We start from the raw sequence: 16491 nt of genomic DNA, 5'->3' as shown, positions 1-16491 counted from the left end.
ACTAAGATGGGAGCTCAGCCTCCACACTCGGCCTCAGCAGGTAGTATCCTGGCCAGGAGGGACGGGGGCACATGGTGATGGAAGTCTTGACTTTCTACTAGGCCTTCTCTGAAGAAACTCAAGCATGGAAGCAGAGGGATGGGTTGATTCTGCTGAGTAGGATGGAAGGCCAGCTTCCCTATGGAGCATCTGTGCTATGGTGTTTGACTAGAGTCAAGCAGATATTGTTTAGAAGTTTATTATTATTATTTTTTTAAATCTTTTTAGATTGCCCCTTTTATCTTCTTTGGCTGGAGATAGCAGGATTTTTTGGAGGTACCTTTTTTGTTTATTTTTATTTTTTTTATTTTTATTTTTATTTTTTTTTTCCTTTTTTGTTTTGAACTCATTGGTGGTCCTGGGTTGCCAGCTTCCCCAGCACCCAGTATGGACCATATGAGATGAAAAAAAGACCCAGGAAACTCACCACTGTGTTGGTCCTGGGGTCCTGCAGTCCCCAGCCAGTCAGCCTGCTCTTCACTCTTCAGCCTTTATGTTTCTTTTGTACATAAAGTCCAGGGATTCCGGCTGTATTTAGTGAGAGCAGCAGAAAAATATGTTAACTCTATCCTTGCAGAAGCAGAAGTCCAAGTTTAATTAATTTTGTAGATAATATATTCATATACCATGAAAGTTAAATGGTATAAAGGATACACACAGAAAATTAACGTCTCCTACTAACTTCCCCTCTTAGATAACAATGGTCATTTCTGGTTTCTTGTGTGTTCTTCCTGAGATAATCTGCACATACCAGCAGGTATTCACAGACATCTTTCATGCATATCCACTGTTTTGCACCTTGTGTTTTTTCACATAACACCACACCTTAGTGATCCTTTTAAAATAAATATATGAAGACCTGCTTCATTTTTTTCCATGGCTATATTATATTCCATTGTGTGGAGAGGCCACCTATGTGTAACCAGTTGACTCCATTATTTGTTATATTCATTGTCTTCCGATCTCAGAGTCTTCCCTACTCACACCTGAGTCAGGGTCTATTACCATATGTTGCGGAAGGCTGGAGATTGCTGCTGGGGTGACGTGGCCTTACTCTGCAATGAGTCACACAATCTGAATACTCATAGATAAGTCTTTGATAGCTACTCTCTTAGACACAGTTCTCTGTCATGTTCATAAGGACTGTTTGGACCACATCTTGCTTTTCATGGGCATAAACAAAAGATGTTGAATATAAGCTCTATATACCTTTATTCTGTTTCATGGATTCAGTTGCTTCATGTATAATAGTTAATAATGTTTAAAAGAAGTATACTTTATGGTTTTTAAAATTTTTCTTATTTCTGATGGCCACTAAAACATAGATCTGCTATGATTTGGGGCCAGAGTACTTTGTTGTTGTTGTTGTTGTTGTTTTTAAAGATTTTATTTATTTATTCATGAGAGACACACAGAGGTAGAGACATAGGCAGAGGGAGAAGCAGGCTCCCCGTGGGGAGCCCAGTGTGGGACTCAATCCCAGGACCCTGGGATCACCACCTGAGCTGATGGCAGATGCTCAACTGCTGAGCCACTTAGGCATCCCAAGGGCCAGAGTACTTTGCCTTTTTCGGAGGGATAAGATTTACCTTGTTTTCATTTAGGTTTTTGAGTGTGGTAGTGTCACCTCACAAAGTTTGGCATTTTTTCCCTCAAGGTGGTGATTTTTTTTTTGTGGTTAATATATTGCCCCCAAATTCTTGGTAAATTTGAATGATGTCATGAATTGCGGAATCTTTTTGCCCTTGTCTCTTCACAATTTTTTATTTTGACTTGGCAGTTTAATTCTAAATTCATGCATAATTAAGTTTGATCTTGCCCAGAGGATAGAATCTGTCACTTGTACTGGCACACTGCATGAAGACTTTGAGGTCTGCTTCAAGCCATCTTGCTAGGGGCCCTTTGTAATACATGATGTGTGCATCAGATGGTTCTTTTTTTGGGGGGGGGGCATCAGATGGTTCTGTGTGAGGTCTGTCCCTGTGCCATTGAGTGGCGTGGTCAGTTTTTGGAGGTCGTTTTGTTTGTTTCTACAGATCGCCTCAGTCAGGTAGGGCCCATCAGACTTTTCTGCCCTGTTGCCAGCCTCAGGGCTCTGGACATGCTTACCGGCTTTGGCATGAACACACTCACTAGGCTCTGCCCCTGGCATTTTCACACCACACCTGCTTCTTCAGTCTTGCAGAAATCCTGTCCCTTACATTTGTGCCCCCTTTTGTAACTCAGAAGCTTTGAGTCCAAACGTGGCAGTGAGTTGGAGTGAGGAAAGGAGGTGGGAAGAGTGGTTTCTTTCCTGGACCTTTTCCTTTTCACCTCTTCCACCTGTTACTGCAAACAATGCCTTTCTGAGGAAAAGAATTCAAATTCACTTGTATATCTTTATTGTGATTCTTCATTTGTAATAAATTGGGGATTTCAGATAGTCTGCTTTAAAAATAATTTGGAATAAATTTGGTGAAGATGAGTTAATGGGAGCTCAGCGGTTAGACCAGAGGTTAGGAATTTATTTATTTGAGATAGTGAGAGTGAGCATAAACAGGGAGAGGGGCAGAGGAAAAGGGACGCAGACTCCATGCTGAGCAGGAAGCTCAATCCCAGGACGCTGGGATCATGACCTGAGCCGAAAATAGACGCTTAACCAATTGAGCCACCCAGGTGTCCAGGGGTTAGGAATTTAAATGGAGAATTGAATCTTTGTGAAGCTTCCACATTTCATTAGATGTTAAATTCTAGAGTGGAGTCCTGTGTGTTTATTTACTAAGTATATTCCCAAATGTCAAGGTTAAACTCTTATTACAATAATGTATCATAAAAGCATTGATACGTTTACCTAATACAGCTGTTTGATTATTGTACTTTTCACAGTGGATATTCACCACCAATCTCTTTATTTTCCTCCTAATGTAATCAGTTATCTTTCTATAATAAGATTAAAAATACGTATTTTAAATCTGTCTGATACAGAGTTTTGGTAAAATGACTTAGAGTGTATAGGTATTATTTTTCAGTTTTCTCTTTTTATCATATCTTTAACTTTGTCTACTTCTGTATTGTATTTTAAAATTTGGAGCCTATAATACAGTCCATGGGCATTTCATTTACTATCTTGAAGGATTTCTTTAGGTGAAAGTAAGAGATTTAGTGATGTCATTTCTGTCTGATTAAAGGCAGATCAGCTAAGTTCCTTTGTACCATTTTAAAAATAACACTGCAACATAAAACTCGTTCCTGTATTTTATGTACTCATTGATATTGTCTTTTCTGTGAACTGCCTCCACCCCCAATAAAACCCTAACATTGAAAATGTGCTTGTACATACATGGGGATTATATTATCCTTTAATGTGAATAGTGATGGAAGTCTTTGTGCTTTTTTTTTTTTTTTAAGGTATTGCCATCAGAGAGTCGGCAAAGGTAGTTGATCAAGCCCAGAGGAGGGTGTTGAGGGGAGTCGACGACCTGGACTTTTTCATAGGGGATGAGGCCATAGATAAGCCCACGTATGCCACGAAGGTGAGCTCCTCAGAGGAATTTACTTCTTTAACTGTGTAGCCAAGAGCAGAGCAGTGGAATGAATAGTGCAGAATGGCAGATTATCTAGAAATTGTTTTTTTTATTTATTTTATTTATTTTATTTATTTTATTTATTTTATTTTTTTTTTAGAAATTGTACTTTATGGGCTATGGGCATATTTTTATTTTTTATTTTTTTAAAGACTATTTATTCATGAGAGAGACACACAGAGAGAGAGAGAGGCAGAGACACAGGCAGAGGGAGAAGCAGTCTCCAAGTAGGGGGCCTGATGTGGGACTTGATCCCAGGTCTCCAGGATCACACTCTGGGCTGAAGGCAGCGCTAAACCGCTGAGCCACCCAGGCTGCCCTATATTTTTTATTCTTATGTTTTAAAAGAAGGTTTGTTGTTTTTGAATGGGGTATTTTTGATGCAGGGAATCCAGTGAACTTACAGAACTCTGGAAGGTAGAACTGACACAGGCAGTGCTGGGTTACACGCAAAAACAAGATCTGCTCCTGTGGAAAATTTCAGGTTGATTAATTAACCTGTCAGATATGGGAAGTTACAGATTGATTAATTTAGGGGAAAAAAAAGGACAAAAATTAAGTAGACATTTGTTCTAGAAAAAAAAAAGCTCCAGATTGAAGTGCGCAGTGGATGGTGTGCACTTTTCCATCTGTTACCCACAGTAAAGATGGTTCTTCATGCTTAGAGGTGGGCACAGTAGAGTATCAACTGTAGTATAGTGAATGTTTCTGCTAATGTGCCTCTTATTTCTTCCCATGAATGAGCATCAGTGCCTGTGCACCAGGCCGTGCTGCCTACCAGGCCAGCCTGTCCTGGGCCAGCGTTGTTGGGCTCCTGCTCTTACTGCTGTGAGCTCAAGCTTGATGTGTTCTGCTCTCTCTTGCCATAGTGGCCAATAAGACATGGAATTATTGAGGACTGGGATCTTATGGAAAGGTTCATGGAACAAGTGATTTTTAAGTATCTTCGAGCTGAGCCTGAGGATCATTACTTTTTAATGGTGAGTAACTGCAGCTAAGAGGACTATATCCCTCAATATTCCAAGTTACTTAGATTTTATTTTTTCAGATTACTTAGATTGTATTTTTTATTCTTATTTATTTTAAAAATTTTTAAAGATTTTAAAGATTTTATTATTTGAGAGAGTGAGAAGGATAGTGAGAGCGAGCATGAGCAGGGGAGAGGAGCAGAGGGAGAAGCAGGCTCCCGTTGAGTAGGGAGCCCCATGCAGGACTGGATCCCAGGACCCCGGGATCATGACCTGAGGCAAAGGCAGACGCTCAACCACTGAGCTATCTTAGATTTTAAACTCAAGATATTCTTCTCTGGAGAGTTTTTAATTCTTGTTAAATCTATTTGTATGAATTGGGTGCTTTTTTGGCAAGTAACAGAAGGCTCAACAGAAGCGTCTAAAATCTGAGGGGGCTCATTGTCTCTCAGCACAGGAAGGCCAGAGTGGGGTGGTTCCCAGGCTGGGTACCCTAGGGCTCCAGTGGGGCTTCTTGTGTTGGTTTTCTGCAGGCCCCCAGGGTGACCACCCAAGCCCCTTTGTGCCACCTCTTGGTTTATATACTTTCAGAGGTTGAAGCACTTCGTAAGAATTAGGAGTCCCTTTTAGTTTATTTAATTTGTTTATTCTTAAGTAATCTCTACACTCTGTGGAGCTTGAACTCATGACTTTTGAGATCAAGAGGCTCATGCTCTTCTGACTGAACCAGCCAGGTGCCTCAGGGTTTAAATCTTACTATAAAATAAAGTTGAGCTGAGTTATGGGCCCTGATTACGGTACTTAATTGGTCTTGTGCAAATAAAACATTGCAGAGAAATGAGAAATGTCTCTTGGTTATAGAATCTTTTCTAGTTCTACTCAACATTATGTGTTTCCTCCCATGAAATGTTCTTTTTAAGTTAAAATTAATTACATGTTCATAATACTTTAATATATATAAAGAGCAGTTGCATGTAACAGAAGCTGCATATTAAAACATATGTAATTTAGCTTTGGATTTTTTCCATGCAAGTATATTGTCGTCAAATGGTCCTAGATCCAATTACGTAATTCTTCCTAATGTTAAATATGGAGTGTTCTTTAGAATCATCAGACTTAAAATGTGGTAGCTATAAGGCTATTATGGTAGTTAGTGGAATCCATATATTTAATATCTATTTTAAAGCAAGTTCTTGAAAGTAGAAAGTGCTCTGATCTTTTTTCTGGTTGTACCTTCACAACTGGGAATTGCCAACTATGGGTCCTGTGTTTTACAGGCCATTGTACATTTTCTACATTCTGTGTATATAGTGGTTTATGTAAGATATTGGAGCCAGGAAACTGACAGTGTCTGAGTGGCTTTGTCTTTATAGCCAAAACAAATCACAGGTTCCCAACCTGTCATATTTGGCATTTTTCCTTCTCCTGCACATCACATAACTACCTGTTGGATAGGATTTTAGGGCCAGGCATTGTGCCCAGCTGCTTCCTTCTGTCTGCCCTGGCTTGCTATGCTAGGAGCCATCCTTCTCACTCTAGGCAGAGCAGGCCTGTGGAGCAAACATGTACCACCAGGAAGTAGCCACACAGGAAGTTTCTCCTAAAAGAAATTTTTTTCTGATTTAGCTGGCATAGATATAGGCCAGTAAGGTAAAAAAAAAAAAACACAGGAAATGGAGGTGTTTGCATATGGAAAAGCAAACTTTTGCCAAAAATGAGTATCTGTAATGAATGTTAAAAAAAAATCAAGTTTATTAAATTGAAGATAAGAAAATATTATACTCTGTTCATTGTGCTTTCAATTCTGTAAGTCCATTTGTTGCAGGAGGTGCTTGAGGAAGTGGTGAGAATGGTAAATTTCTTTCAGGTTTATACCCTTAATCATCAGTTAATGGGACAGTTAAAGGGAAGTAAAGCAAGAATAGAGATTTATGGCCAAGTCACAGAAGTTAATTGAAGACATTTACTGAACCGCTGCATCAGATGAGAGGTTTTTGGTGTTAGGGAGTCTCAGAGGTATAGATTATAGGTCCCTCAGTAGCTCACAGAATTGTTCTTTCTGACTGCAGTGAGCAGACATCTGAACATACAGGGTGAGGATGAGCTCATTACAGCTTATATTTTTCAAGAAGTTTCAGAGACTCAAGTCAAATTGGTCATGTGGAATGAGCAGATAGCAAATGGGAACTGTACTCTTTTCAATACTGAGTTGCCCAGAGTTCAAAATAGAATCGTGTATTTTAAAGAATTGCAGTGCTTTTGAGTAGAAATTGAGTTATAACTTCAGAAGAGATTTGCAAACTTTTTGAATATGAATCAAGCAAGAATGAGCAAGCAGCACATGCTGCTCAAGAAGCCTGAGAAAAAGGAGCTCCAGTGTCCAAGAGCAGGGAGGATGGACATCCCAACTGAGAGGGTGGGGAGAGGGAGGGAGAGGCAGGGGGAGAGAGGTAAGGTGGGAAGGAGGAGGGAGAGAGAGAGAATCACCCATCTTCTGTCTTTTTGTTCTATTCTGGTTGCATACACATTATTGAGGACAGTTCTTAGTCGGCTGAATGCTAATCTCCTGCAGAAACAGCCTCATAGCACGCCCAGAGATACTGTTTAAACCAGCTCTCTGTGCATCCTTAAGACCAGTGAAGTTGAGACATAAAAGTAATGGTCACACATGGTACTCCTGACTTGTTATAATAGTCTCCTTCCTGGTTCTCAGGATGATTTGGACCTGCTCGTCCAGTACAGTAGCCACCAGCCAGTGCAGAGCTTGACTTAATTGGGTTTGCTGAGTTAGTCACCACTGGCCATGTGCTTTCCAGATTCCAGCGTATTTTCCTCTCCCACTCTGCCTTTCTTGAGGATTTATATTTTTAGAAAGGTTTCTTTATTGCCGTTATAGAGGCATATGGGAGTGGAGCAATATTATGTACATGTGTTTATTTTGCTATCTTTATCTAGAAATATGGGTTAATTTTTATGGTACTGATTAATTATTCATTTCTAAATCAATACCAGATTATATTTTACCATTGTTATGGATAAAAACATTTATTCGTGTGATGTTTTAATCATATGCTTCAGTATTTAAAGATAATAAAAACAATACTTGTATTTTAGATCTTGTTCTACATAATGTTGGGAAAGTTGTATTTAAATTGATCTGTGCTAGCTTTGGCAGAGTGTACACTAATGTGGTAATGATACAGAGAAGATTAGCATGGCCCCTGTGGAGGGATGACATGCAAATTCGTGAAGTGTTCCTATTTAAAATAAATAAATTGATCTCTTAAAGGAACAGCTACTGGTAGGAAGCATAGGAGAAATGGAGGATTGAGGAAGAAATGAATTTGTGATTATGTTTCTCAGAACCCTTGAGGATGTTGCCCTTAATGCTGAATTTGATTCAAGAACCAGGTGAACCTAATTATACCATAAACATTCCCTTAAATGGAAATACATAGATTTTAGTGTAAATTCTTCACAGGTGGTGAATTGTTTGGCAGCAAGTAATAGAAGTGTAAAAAACAGTCATTTAAACAAGTTAGGGGTTTTATTTTTCTTTGATAGAAATAGTAGGGAGGCCAGTGCTGGTATGGTAGTTCTCTGGTATTATTGGAGATCTCTGGGCTTCAGTATCTTGAGCATATGGCTTCTATTCTAAGGATGCCTCTTGATCACAAGTTGGCTACTGCAGCTCCAGTCATCACATCTGTATTCCAGGAGAGAAGGAGGGGTTAAGGGTAAGGAGGAGTCTACTCCTCAAGTCCTAACTTTATAAGGAGCTTTCCTAGAAGCCATGCACTAACTATCAGCTATTGCTTCTTATTGGCCTGAACTTGCTCACTTGGTCGCCCCTGTCCACAAGGACATGTAGGAAATGCTTTTCCTGTGGGCTCGTGGCCACCTCCTATCTATGAGTGATTGCTGTTTCGTCAGTGTGGCGGTGGGGAGAATGGAGATAAACGTGACCACAGGTGTGAGCACGGTGGCAAAGGTGGCAAAACAAGAATCTAGCTGTTTCTGAAATCTTGGCTGGATGCTGCCTGTACAGAGAGCGCCACCTGCCCTGGGGAGCCCACAGGCCACAGTGTGCTTCCTCCTGTGCGGTGTGCTGTCCTGCCCCTGTTGCGTCTCTCCCGGGTGTAGATCTAGCAGCAGTCAGGAGGTTGTCTTGGGAGTTTCACTGAAACTCCACCCCCCCCCCCCCCCCCCCCCAGCTTCACCTGCTGTGGCAAGATTTTCTTCCTTTACAGATTTGTGGGCAGGACAATGTTCAGAGGTGCTCTCTGGGACGCTGCTTGGAATTCTTAACACCTGCCATCTTTCCATGTAACCCTTGCGCTCCCATGTGCAGATGATGCACACGCAGCACATGCCCCATCTCTCCCCCTCCCTGCAGGGCTTCCATCTGTTTAGGGGAGGCTTCTTGTCTGAGTCTGGTGAGCGGTTCTGCTCTTTGTAGATGTTTACTATGTTTCCAGTTTCTTGATTTTTACTAGAAACTATCTTGGCACATACAGTTTCTACATTTATAACATTTTTTTTCTATAACTCTGTGTTTGATTTTGGGGTCTAGAAGTATTAATACCGTATGAGTCTTCAGCTTACCATCTCATGCTCTATCTGCAGTGTACAGAGGCCACTGTGCGCACCTGTCAGTGTTGGTTGATACCATTTTTCATTATTTGATGTGATAAAGATTCGATTTGTTTTTAATTTGCATTTTTTGAGAACTTGGACCATAAACATTTTTTCATGCATGTATTAGTTTTATTTCCTCCCATGAGTTGCCATTCATGTTCTGTGCTCTTGTGCATTTCAGCATCGCTGTTGCTTCTCTCACAGCTGATTCCAATGAACTTTTTTCTTAGAATTCTTTTTTTGTGATAGAAGGTACACACTGTAAATTTTATCATTGTAACCATTTTGTAATGTACAGTTTGGGGCATTAAGTACATTCACACTGTTGTGCAACCATCATTACCATCTCATCCAGAACTTCTCATCGTCCCAAACTGAAACGGTCCCATTAAACACTCATCCCAGTCGCCATCTGCCAGCCCCTGGCCCTCACCCTGCTACCCTCCGTATCTGTGAAATCTGACCGCTCCAGGGCCCTCACATACATGGAATCACATAGGGTTTGTCCTTCTGTCACTGGCTTCTGCCTCTCAGCCTGATGTCCTCCATGTTATAGCTGGTATCTGCATATTCTTCCTTTTTAGGACTAAGATCCCACTGTATGCATGTTTTGTCTGTCCTCTGAGCTCTTGCATATAGTAGGAAGGTTTTGTCAGCACCAGATGTGTTTTTCTCAGTTGATTTTTTTTCTTGCCTTTGTAGGCTATGTTTTTTTGAACATCTATCACTTTAACATATATTAAACACAAATCTTTATCCATTTGGGGTTTATTTGGAACATGATTTGACACTGGACTTAAAACCCAGGAAAGATCTTGGGAGCCAGAGTTAATCTGTAGGCTCACCTTTTGCTCCAGACCACATAGGGAGCTCTTACCTGGTGGGCAGGAAGCACTCCCTGACCTATGTGACCTGCGCTCATGCTCTTCAGACCTTTTAAACCTTTTCTCTCCCAATGCTGTCTCTCTTCCATTAAATGCCGCCACCCCCCCCCCCTTTTTTTTAAACAATTTATTATTACAAGTGCTTAGATTCCTGTTCCAGGTGAGAAAAAAAGTATAGAAAAAAAGATAGATCTCTCTAGTCAATGTATGTTATTTCTGCTAGTATGAATAGCATTTTTTGACACTTATAGGTGAATTTCTTGAGTATGTGCTGAGTGCCCAGGCTTCACCCTCCAGTGTTTACACATATTAACTCGTTTATTTAATTCCACCAACAACCTTGAGGTAGATACATATTAGGCCCATTTTTCAGGTGGATAGGAAGTTCCTTAAGCAAGAGATATTGTAGCCAATATTGTTGGACTGCTGCCATTGATCATGTGCTTTAAATGAAAGAAATCTCTAACAATAAACACTAACATTTATAGCATTAACCATGTGCTGGATACTTTACAGGTATTAACAAACTTACTCTCCACCCTTTGAGGTGGGTACTTCACATAAGTAGTACAGTGTTGAGTGACTTTCACTTGATCTTAGCCAAAAGGCCCAGAAGTGATTGCTGAGTGATTTTCAGATTCCTTATTTACAACCTGCTTCTGCGTATGATTTCATTATTTCTCTCCTGTGCTTTAAGATTGCTTTCTCTTTCCCTTCCAGGGAATACATTGATTCTAATTACAGTGATTAAAACTTCTTTGTGGCAGTGTGTTTGAGCTTTGTACCAGTTGCTGTGCAGGAGTCTACACCAGAGCAGGCAGCTGGTGGGTTGCTAGATTTGTTTGATGAGGTAATACATGCATAGAGCATAGAATTCAAAAGATGCAGAAGGATTTCCAGTGTAAATTATGTCCCCGTCTCACCTCTGTTCTGGTTCCCAGACCCTCTTCCAAGAGGAAACCACCTTTTTCCATTAATCAGTTGTTTATCTTTCCAGAGGTAGTTGTGTGCACGCATATGGATTACACACAAACTCTTGTTTTATACGAATGGTAACAAAATATACAACTTGTACACCTTGTTTTTTCTTTCTTTCTCTTTCTTTCTTTCTTTTCTTTTCTTTTTCTTTTCTTTTCTTTTCTTTTCTTTTCTTTTCTTTTCTTTTCTTTTCTTTTCTTTTCTTTTTTCTTTTCTTTTCTTTTCTTTTCTTTTCTTTTCTTTTCTTTCTCTCCTTCCTTCCTTCCTTCCTTCCTTCCTTCCTTCCTTCCTTCCTTCCTTCCTTCCTTCCTTCCAAGATTTGTATTTATTTATTCATGAGAGACAGAGAGAGAGAGAGGCAGAGACATAGGCAGAGGGAGAAGCAGGCTCCATACTGGGAGCTCGATGTGGGACTCGATCCTGGGACTCTGGGATCATGCCCTGAGCCAAAGGCAGACGCTCAATCACTGAGCCACCCAGGCGTCCCTTGTTTTTTTTTTTTTTTTTTTTTTTTTTTATTTATTTAAGAAAATAAATATGTGACAAAAATGTTTTTAATGTGAAATTTACTCTCCTGATTTTTTTTCATTTAATTTTATTTATTTGAGAGAGAGAGTGAGTGAGAGAGAGCATGAACAGGGGAGGGGCAGAGGGGGAAGCAGACCCCCGGCTGAGCAGGGAGCCCGATTGGGGGGGGTGCTCCATCCCAGAACCCTGAGGTCACAACCTTTTTATTTTATTTTATTTTTTTTAGATTTTATTTATTCATGAGAGACACAGAGAAAGAGGGGCAGAGACACAGGCAGAGGAAGAAGCAGGCTCCATGCAGGGAGCCTGACGTGGGATTCGATCCTGGGACTCCAGGATCATACCCTGGGCTGAAGGCAGGCGCTAAACTGCTGAGCCACCCAGGGATCCCTTGAGATCACAGCATGAGCGGAAGGCAGATGCTTAACTGACTGAGCCACCCAGGCACCCCTCCCCCTATCATTTTTAAACCTGTCTTTCGATAGTGTTAACTGTTCACATTGTTGTGAAGCAGAACTCTGGCCCTTGTCTGCTTTTGCAGAGCATCCTCTGAGCCTGTGGAATTCCCTGTTTCACTCCCCAAACTCTGTTTTCTGAAGTTTTCGTTAGAAAATCACGGACACTGAAGAACACTTAAGAATGTAGACTACATGGAGACGCCTTTGTCTTTTCTGTAGCAGTTTATCATGGATTGTTTTGTAACAGTGCAGATAGAGCTCATTCTTCCTAATTGCTGCAGTGTTCTACATTATGGACATGGCATAAGTTACTTAATTGTTTCCTTCACAACGGCATTTAGGTTGTTTCTCATCCCCTAATATGCACAGTGCTGACCTTTGACCTCTCTGGAGCATCTTGCTTTAGGTGGCTCTCTTACCTGCGGAATGTAATTTGATTTTGTTTCATGGTCTTAGCTGAGAGACTTTTTTTCTTTTTAGTAGGTGAGTTTCTCACTTGTGTGTGCTGAAGATTTTATTTTAGTAATAATAACTCACTTTCATTGAGCACAGTCCACATGCCAGGAGTTGATATAAGCAGTTTGCTTTGACTCCATCTTTCCACCTCTGTGAGGTAGGTGCTAATTTCGCACAGAAAGAGAAAATCACTTTCCAAACAGTAAAATCTAGGGCTGGGGTTTAACCTAACTGCCAGGACTTCAGAGCTCTTGTTTGAACTCCATAGATCTGGCATGCTGCTCTGTGACAGACATGTTTGCTCTTTGATGAGCTATTATACACTATGTTATACTTTCTGTGTTTAAAGTGTTTTATTTATGTATTAATTTTTTAAAACTCTGGTTTGGTTTTCTCTTTGCTTTGTAGTGAGTATGTATGCTTTATAATAATTTGGTATTTTTTAAAACATTTTTCAGTGTAACTATGATTGTATATACTTACCCTGTATTTGTTTAGGGGTGATTAACTATTCCTGCTGTGATTAATGAGCAGTTTGGTACATTTCCAAAATATGGACATATGGAAATATGAATTTCCATATTTTGGAAATGTGCCAAATTTCCATATTTGGTACATAGTCCATATTCCTTTCTTCTACCTTCTGCTTTTGGTTGGAGCTTGTTTTGATATCGACATTTATAATGTTAGGTGTACTAATGCCTCTGATACCTAATCAGTCTAAAACAGTATGTTTGATTCCATGATAAGAGGGTATCATTGTTTTTATATTCTCTCCTGTTACACCTTTCAGCTTGATATTATTTCTGCTGTTTTAATTTATAACATTTACATTCTGTTCTATAAATCCCAGAAAAGAGCAGTCTTTAGGTCTACATCCTAAATGGACTAATTGCTCACTGTAAGTCTTTGGCTGTAGTTTGTGCATTTTTCTTGTTTGGCCGAACTTTATCATCTAATAGAGTTAAATCACCAAGGGCTTCTCCAAGTTCTTGTATGTTTACGGATGGTTTTCTTTTTGTAATGTGCTTGATTGGCAGTGTGGCCAGTTGTAGAATTCTTGGATCAGAAGACTGTAAGTATGACCCCAAGTGTTACATGAAGTCATGCCAATAGCTGGGGCCAGCTGTACTTTCCTCATTTGAAAGGTATCAAAGTCTGTGCAGACTGCTGTAACAAAATACCACAGGGTGGGTGTCTTAACAGGCATTTGTGTTCTCACGGTTCTGAAGGCTTTAGGTCCAAGATCCCAGCGTTGTCAGGGTTGTGTCTGGTGAGGGCTCTCTTCCTGGCTTGCAGGTGGCCACCTTCTTGCTATGCACATGAGGTCTTTCCTCTGTGTTGATATGCAGAAACAGAGCTCTCAGGTATCTCTTCCTTGTCTCAGGAAGGCATTGGTGCTCTACTCTTACGCCCTCATGAAACCATGGTCACCTCCTGAGAGGCCATGTCTCCAAATATGGTCACTTTGGGGGTTGGCTTCAACATATGAATTTTGGGGACACAGTTTAGTCTATAATAAAGGGTAATGTGGACTTTTTTGCCAAAAGGCCCAGAGAATTTTCATTTATTCTTCTTTTTTTCTTTTTGCAGCATTAAGTATGTGATGTATGTCCGTATTTATTGACATGGAAAAATGTTCACACCGTATTGCTGAATGACAAAAAGCAGGTTTATTTATTCTTTTTATCTTTCTATAATCCTCCTATTTGATTATGGGGATGATGATTTCAAAATAGATATTTGAAGTTTTCGAGCTGTTCTTGGTCTTGATTTGTATCTGCTTTGCTTTGTCTTTATGTCTTTCTGGGCATGTGTGTTTTGTCTGCCGTTCGTTTTTCCTATTTTCTCTTTCCCCTCTCATTTCCTTTTAGCATTTCCATACGATGTCTGGCTGGTTTCTGCGCACCCTTTCCTCACCTCTGAAGGGGAACAATTCTTCCTGGACTCACTGTGTGTATGAGTTCAGGCTGGTTTGGGGACCGGGAGACTTCTGGGTAAAGCTCCCTTGCCTGCACTTTCCTGCCTCCTGCCCTGAGGGCAGGTGGGGTTTGGGAGGCTCCTCAGGCTCTTCTGTTCAAACTGACCTTCTTGTTCCAAGCCAGGGCTGGCTGCTTTTGCTCCTCTGTGGAGAGCTCTATTCTTCGCCTGGGACTCAAGAGTCACTCGTGTTCCCTTTTAGTGTCTGTCTTCGCTTGTCTCGGTTGAGTTTTTTTCTGCCATTGGCAGCTTACTGCTGGTCTTTTCCATTTCAGGGTGTCGTAGGTGTTATGTTATTGAAGAAGGAATTTCCTTTTCTGTGACTTGTTCTTGTTTTGGGGTGGTTAATAAGAGCAGAAATGTTTAGAGAGGTCTTTGCCATCTTAAAGCTTTTAAGACCTGCAGCCAGATTTCTTTAATTAATCACTGTAAATGTACTCTATCTGTAAAATTAGGGAGTTGTACAGCATCCTAATTAACATGCTTTTAGGTTAATTTTTTTATGTCTCTGATGTAATTACAGGAAATTTGGGTGAACACTAAATATAGCAAATGTTTTCTTACAGACAGAGCCTCCACTGAACACGCCAGAAAACAGAGAATATCTTGCTGAAATTATGTTTGAATCATTTAATGTACCAGGACTCTACATTGCGGTTCAGGTAAAAACAACGTTATTTTTACAATTCCCAGCACACCTTAGCTGTCTTATAGTGGAAGAAACAAACGGTGATTCCAAGGGCTCTCCATGGGAGAGTTGGGCTGTGTGTGCCTTCTTCTCCCTCTCCCTCCACCCACACCCCACCCCATTTGGGTTTGAACTCAAACGCTGTAGAGAACATGTTCTGTGGTTTATGTTTTTATGTTTACACTGTCCATACAGGACTTACCTGGCTGCTTTCACATGCATTAAAACCTAATGTGTTTCCCTTTAGGTGACAAGAATGGGATGTAGATGTGTGGTTTTTTTTTTTTTTTTTTTTTTTTGCTTCTTTCACTCCTGATCATAATAGAGGAAAGATACTAAGGAGTCTATTTAAAAAGAAAATAAATGCCTTTAGGGGTTTATACTTGTAGGGGTCCCCCCCCCCCAATGGATTTTGGGCTCCTATGGTTCCGCGAACTTAGAGAACTTCCTTTGAAGTTACTTGTTCACAGTGTGGGGGTTTTTGTTGGTTTTGGCCGTGGTTATTTGCCTGTGATCCTATATAAAGGAATTGGCCGAAATTTGGGGCAATAATGAGATAGGTGCTTCCCAAAATGTGTTCTGCATCATACTAATTCCTTTTAAAGAAAAGGAAGAGGAGTTGCATAGGAAAATAATTTGGGAGATCCCATGCATGGTAGCCTGCACGTGGTGATTCTTAGTGAGTAGCATTAGTAAAGGCCCTGAGAATGCCTGCATTGAAGAAATCTGTTTATTCCAACACTTCCAAATTTATTTAACCAGAAATCTCCTCTTCCCCTAGGTTATTTACATTGCAAGGAGTAGGGAGATACTTTAGAAAACACTGAACCACAGCCAAGTGCATCAAGGCTGCCTGGAGAGTGTTTTATATAAGTACGGATTCTCAGGCTTCATCTCAGACCAGGGTTTCCGGAACGGGCAGTTCTCTGTGATGGAGGCTGTCCTGTGTGTTGCAAGATGTTTAACATTTCTGGCCTCTACCCCCTAGAAGAAGCACTACCACAAGCCTCCCCTTCCCTAAGTGACAATCCAGACTGGTTCGAGACATCACCAAAGATTCCCTGGGGGATGACATTGCCCCTGGCTGAGAACCGCTGCCCTAGTCCTACCAAATTAGAGTTTCTGGGTGTGAGGCCTTGTAATCTGTTTTGTTTGTTTGTTTTTTAATAAATTCCACAAGTGATCTTCTTACTGCAGCCCATCTGTGGACCCACACTGGGAATGTTCCTGGTGGTTTACACATTAAAATCTTCTTACTCTGTAGTGAAAGTTCCTTTTTCATGGGCTTTCCTTTGTAAAAATTTGATTTAT

General features: G+C 40.5%; 1 protein-coding gene and 1 non-coding gene across 7 annotated transcripts in view; both read left to right on the top strand.

The window, feature by feature from the left end:
- ACTR3B (actin related protein 3B) overlaps window positions 1-16491 on the top strand; it is an 84745-nt gene that overhangs the window by 28862 nt on the left and 39392 nt on the right. For 2 of the 6 annotated variants that reach the window (XM_072776863.1, XM_072776869.1), the window contains 3 exons: window positions 3427-3551; window positions 4472-4582; window positions 15059-15154. In XM_072776863.1, the coding sequence (XP_072632964.1) occupies window positions 3427-3551; window positions 4472-4582; window positions 15059-15154 (332 nt within the window). Of the gene's footprint in view, window positions 1-3426; window positions 3552-4471; window positions 4583-14105; window positions 14184-15058; window positions 15155-16491 lie in introns of those variants that run through there. The other 4 variants (XM_072776868.1, XM_072776864.1, XM_072776867.1 and 1 more) reach the window with 3 other exon arrangements.
- Window positions 7732-7836, top strand: LOC140605566 (U6 spliceosomal RNA). Its single transcript, XR_012008206.1, has one exon. It is a non-coding gene; the product is annotated as a U6 spliceosomal RNA (small nuclear RNA).

Source organism: Canis lupus, chromosome 15, assembly GCF_048164855.1.
Source record: "Canis lupus baileyi chromosome 15, mCanLup2.hap1, whole genome shotgun sequence".
Taxonomy (NCBI): Eukaryota; Metazoa; Chordata; class Mammalia; order Carnivora; family Canidae; genus Canis; species Canis lupus.
The sequence above is the reverse complement of the archived record's forward strand: the minus strand, read 5'-3'. Positions and strand labels throughout refer to the sequence as shown.